The sequence below is a fragment of the Neomonachus schauinslandi genome, unplaced genomic scaffold, assembly GCF_002201575.2.
Source record: "Neomonachus schauinslandi unplaced genomic scaffold, ASM220157v2 HiC_scaffold_1023, whole genome shotgun sequence".
NCBI classification, from domain to species: Eukaryota; Metazoa; Chordata; class Mammalia; order Carnivora; family Phocidae; genus Neomonachus; species Neomonachus schauinslandi.
In genome coordinates this window covers 6,400-11,816 of record NW_025409713.1, presented here as the reverse complement: position 1 = coordinate 11,816, position 5,417 = coordinate 6,400, and the positions used below count along the sequence as shown (strand labels likewise).

General features: G+C 60.1%; 1 protein-coding gene across 1 annotated transcript; it reads right to left on the bottom strand.

Annotated features, from left to right (window-relative positions):
- Positions 1-4: 4 nt before the first annotated feature.
- Positions 5-5,038, bottom strand: FOXO6 (forkhead box O6; the record flags this gene model as incomplete). The annotated part of the gene is made up of 3 exons (XM_044912298.1): positions 4,957-5,038; positions 3,819-3,898; positions 5-724 (listed from the first exon to the last, which is right to left on the bottom strand). Coding segments are annotated over exons 1-3 (882 nt in total), but the record flags the coding sequence as incomplete, so codon positions are not given.
- Positions 5,039-5,417: the final 379 nt, after the last annotated feature.

The window sequence follows — 5,417 nt, the reverse complement described above, 5'->3', positions numbered from 1 at the left end:
GCTTGTTCTCCTGGATGGTCTGCATGGGCAGGCGGCGCAGCGCGCCCAGCGCCGGCGGCCCGAAGCCCCCGCCCCCGCCCCCGCCCCCGCCGTAGGCGCCGCTCTTGCAGCCGCCAAAGTAGGCGGGCGTCCCGGCCCGGGCCCGCGGCCCGTACGCGTCCTGCGCGCCGTCCAGCAGGGCCTCGGGCAGCCCCGCGCCGCCGCCGTGCAGGCCCAGCGGGCCCCCCAGCTCGGCCAGGCGGGGCAGCTCCCCCGGGCAGCGCGCTCCTAGCGCGGGCGACAGCGCGCTCGCCGGGCTCGGGTACATGAGCGGCGACGAAGGTGCCAGGGCCTCCAGGGCCTCGTCGTCCTCCAATTCGGCCGCCTCCCCGAGCAGGGGTCTCCCGCCGCCGCGGAAGTCGGCCCACGCCTCGTAGTCGTCGCTGGCGTGCGAGGCCGGGCTGGTGGCCCACTTGGCTGCGGCAGGCACAGGCCCCGGGGCTGGCGCGCCCGGGGGACTGTCATCGGGGCTTCGCTCAGGTGCCTGCAGCTGCTTCTTCTTGCTCGCCTTGCCCTTGATGCGCAGGAACTTGGCCCCGTTGTCCATGGACACGGCCCGCCGCCGAGGGGTCTTGCCTGTCTTTCCGCCCTCGGGGTTCAGCATCCACCAGGAGCTCTTGCCAGTGCCCTCGTTCTGCACGCGGATGAAACGGGTGTGCAGCGACAGGTTGTGCCGGATGGAGTTCTGTGGCCAGACACAAGGACATGGGTGGGGGAGCGGGAAGCGAGGAGGCCATGAAAAAAGAGGAAGAAGTGATGGAAAGAGGAGGGGGAGAAAACAGAGAAAAAAGTGAGAGAAGAGGAATGAGAAGGGCCAGAAGGGGCAACGGGAGGAAACAGAAATGATGAAGGGTGAATGCGGTAAAGAGGGGGAGAACAGGTGTAAGTACCAGGTTGGACAGGAATGCCCACCTTATACCCCAGAACCGCACCACTCTTCCCTCTCCCCGGCACCCCCTCCCCCGACAACGCACACCTCCCAGAGGGTTGGGGCTAGAGCTTTGGGCCTGGCCTCTCCCCAGGAGGCAAGGCAGAAGCCTGAGGGCTACTCTTAAGGAACTGCAGCAGGGCCCCCTCTCCCCAGCTCAGCCAAGCCCCGCCTGGGGCTAGCCAGGCTGCCAGGGCCCCCCAGCAGATTATGTAAGGGCTCATGCCGCCGCGGCTCATTTGTCTGCCCCCTCCCTCCCCAGCCTGGCATGGCGCCAGGAGCCCGAAAACCCAGGGCTCCAGAAATCAATCTCGCGGTGACTGATTAAGCCCTGTTTAGAACTAATTGCTCTTTCGTGTGTGGGGAGAATAAATTACCTGCTTTAATTTCGTGTCTTTAAAATGCAACTGCAGGTAGAGAAGACTGTTAACCCTTTGCTGGGAGGGCCTGGCCAGGGAAAGCAGAAAAGGCTGGGGGTCCCTAAGGTGGGTAGAGACCTGAAACTCCTCTGAAATTTCCCCCAACTCTTGTGAGCTCCTGTGAACTATAGAAGCCTAGATTCCCAGCAAGGCCCTCAAAGCACATCCATCAGCCATGGGGACCTCAGACCCCACCTCTGCTCAGCGCCCACCTTCAGGCCAGCCCAGCTCTCCAGCCTGCCCTCCCTTCCTGACCACCTAAAGCAGAAGAGCTCTGCCCCCCAAAGCCCCATTCTGGTAGAAGCTTCACAAAGTCCCCACAAATCGGGGGGTGGGGGACTAAATGTAATCCCCATTTACAACAAGAAGACCAAGGCTCAGAGAGGTCAAGTGGCTTGCCCAGGGCTACACAGCCCCTTCTGCTGTCGCTCGGTACCTCCCTGGGCTCCACCTCTGCCACCCCTGCACACACTCTCTTCTAAATTTCTGCTGTGCCAGTCTCTAGCGCTCCCCATGTCACAGCCCACTTTTGCCAAGAAGGCGGGGGCGGGGGGGAGCGCCACGGCTCCAACAGCCTGGTTCTCCACAGGCACCTGAAGGAGGGAGACTTACGCTGCCCTGCCCCACCTCTGGGGCCCGCCACCTGGTGGCCTTGACCTCCCGCCTCACGCACTGCTGTGGAAAGAGCATGGGCTTGGCTATCAGAAGGGCTAGGCAGGATGGGCAGGATGCCTGGCTCTCTGGCTCTTTTCAGCCACCCAGCTATGTGACTGTGGCTCTTGACTCGATCTCCGTGAGCCTCAGTTGCCTCAGTGAACGACTTGGACCAAATGGGCACCATTCAGTAACCACCTCAGAAAGCTGTTAGATCACTACCTGGGGTAATGTGTGTGGGTACGTGTTTGGTGAATGCACCGGGTGCTCATAAACACTGGTTAAAGGCCTCACTCTGGCCAGAAGACCACACTTTGAGATCATCCAACAGACCTGCTCTGTCTCTACCTCCTTAATATCCTGTCCTGAGTATAAGTGTGCTAGGCACCAACAAGTCTGGGAAGCTGGCATTGCCCGGTCTCACTGACGGGGGAACAGAGGCCCAGAGGTATGATGTAATTTGCCCAGGGTCCCACAATGCCAGATAGCACTCCAGATCTAACCCAGTTCATGGACCTACTCCTAACCTATTTGTCTGCCCAGCCCCATAACCACTGACCAGTGAGGGCCCTCCCTCCTGCCTCCTTCCCACCGGGTCTCCAGGAGGAGGGCTCCTTCCTGCTGCCCCACTCCCACTCCCAGCTCCAGGTACTGCCCTGACTCTCTGGGCACCCCGCCCCCTCCCTATCGCTGGCACTTTCTGGTCTTGGGAGGTGACAGCTCCAAGACCCCTCCCAGCGTTGCCCTGCCTGGGCTTCTCCTGGGATCCTGTGAAGAGGGGAGCTAGAGCCCCAGGGAGTGGTGCTTCCCTCCAGTAGATACCCCCTTCCCACCCCTGCCCTTGCACCTGGCTCCCTAGCCCCTCCAGCACACCTGTATTCGGAAGTCTCGGGGGGGGGGGGGGGGGGGGGCCCGCCCTCCCCAGGGGACTGTCTGGCTTCACAGAGGCTCCGCCTCCCAGCTTCTCCCCAGCTGGAGGTCGGTCAGGCAACACCTCTTTATCAGTGTCACTATGTGCCAGCCTGAGTCTGAGTGCTGGGGGGAGGGGGGAGGAGGAAGGACATCGCCAAGTGCCAGCACCCACTCAGTACCTGCTTGTTAAGCCCCAGGTGTTATAAGTACTTGATCTCACGTAGTCTATCAAACTCCATACAACTCAGGGATTGTGATCCCTAGCTCCAGATGAGGAGAGTGAGGCTCAGAGAGGTTCAGTAAGCTGCCAGTCCCACAGTGCAGATGGTAGAGCCAGGTATTGATTTCAGGTTACTCACGCCCTGAGTCTAAGGGACATCACATTCCACCACGCCGGAGAGAAATGAGTCAGGGAATTTCCAAAGAATCTCAGGAAGCCAGGACTCTAGTGCTTCTCAAACTTTCCATGTAAACTATCCCTAGAAGCAGGCAGCATGGGAAGACTGGGGGCATGTCGCAAGGTCAAAATTTCCTATTAAGTCTTGTGCTTCATTTTTAGCATTCAGGGGGATTTTTGCATTATACTTCATAATGCATCTAAGTTTTCTGAATATAAAAATGATGTTCTCGATTACCAAGAGCACCTGCTCTGGGCCTATGAAGGTTTGCACTCTTCCCCCACTCCGTTCCCTGTCTGGCCAGGTACCCCAGGGAGCCGGAGCCCCAGCCTGAAACCACTGCTGATCCGACCCAGAGAGAAGAAAGGACTTGCCCAAGGGCACCCAGGACCTGGTAGCAGAGCAGGGGTTCGAGCGCAGGCCTCCTGACCCCTGGCTCAGTGCTCTTCTCACCCCACCAAGCCTCACCTGGGGCAGCCTGTCCGTCTCTCTCCGGGCCCGTTTCCCCGCCTGGGTACTGATGAGATGTGCCAACCGTACTCTGTGACCTTTTCAGTTTGACACTGCAAGTTCTTGAACTCATCCAGTCCACAGGTTTTCAAACTTTTTTAAAAAAGATTTTTATTTATTTATTTGAGAGACAGACAGAGAGAGGGAGAGAGCACGAGCAGGGGGGAGGGGCAGAGGGAGGGGGCAGAACAGGGAGCCGGATGATGTGGGGCTTGATCCCAGCATCCTGGGATCATGACCCGAGCCAAAGGCAGACGCTTCACTGACTGAGCCACCCAGGTGTCCCAAACTTTTTTTTTTAAGTAGTGGAACTCTGTTCGCAAATGGAACCTAACGCAAAACGGAGTGTTACACACTCAAGCCATCAGGGAGCGGGGGGCGGGGTACCTGGAGCTGGGCTGGCTCAGCACCCCTGGTACTCTCGTAGAAAACCTGGCCCTGGTGGAGGGATGGTGCAGGCCAGACGGATGGGGCCGTGGAGGTCCAGAGGGCTGCCATACCTTGCCCAGGGTCACCCGGGGAGGGAGCCCAGAGCTGGCTAAGGACAACCTAGGCCTCTGCCTGTGGAGCCAGGCTGGGCACCAGGTGTGCACCAGGGCTGTGGCCCCTGAGGGAAGTCCAGGCCCTGAAGCCCAGTCTGGCTCCTCGGGGCCCAGCCACCTGGTACCAGTCAGAGCTCCCAGCCAAGATCCAGTGGCAAGCGCAGATCGCAACTCCCCCACAAGGCCTCCTGGGAGGCCAGAGGCCACAGAGGAGGTGAGGGAGGCCAAGGAGGGAGCCGCCTCTGCCAGGCAGCAGTAACCAGGGTTCCCTCTTAGAGTCACCTAGCAACCCGCCACCACAGCCACGGCCCCGGCATGCCCAGGCTCCCCAGTGCCCAGAGCTGGGCCCGGCTTCGGGGGCCTCACGCCTCCCACACCTCCACACCGGCCTGGGGCAGGTTATTGGGGGGGGGGGTCGGACCGCCCTGATTCGGGAGGCAGGCCATCCCAGCGCAGGGGGAAGGCACAGTGAGCTACATCCACGCCCATCCCCCTCTCCCTTGGAACCCGGGCTAGGGAGGCTGGGCAACCCCCCTCCTCGGGGCCTCACCCACCTGGGAGAGGAGGCTGGTGCAGTTGAAAGCGCATGGGCTCTGGTGTTGGATCTGGATTCCAGTTGTGGCTCCAATACCCCATGAGCAATGCAGCTCTGGGGCAAGATGCTTTGAACCTCTATTTCCTCAAACAGCTACCTGCTTCCACCCTTGCCTCCCTACAGCCTTCTACCACCCAGCAGTCAGAGTGGCCCTTTAAGTAGCTTGGATCACATCCAGTCCTGCCCAGAACCCTGAGATGCCCCCCATCTAAGAGTAAAAAACAAAGGCCTTGCCATAACCCACAAGCGCCTCCATGACCTCTCAGACTCCTCTCCTAACACAATCCTGCTCGATTCCTCTCTCCTGTTCCTTAAACCTGCTAGGTACGGTCCTGCCCTGGGGCCTCTGTCTCAGGGGAAAACTGTTCACCCAGATACCCCCATCAATCTCTCATCTCTTTTGAGTCCGCATGCAGATAG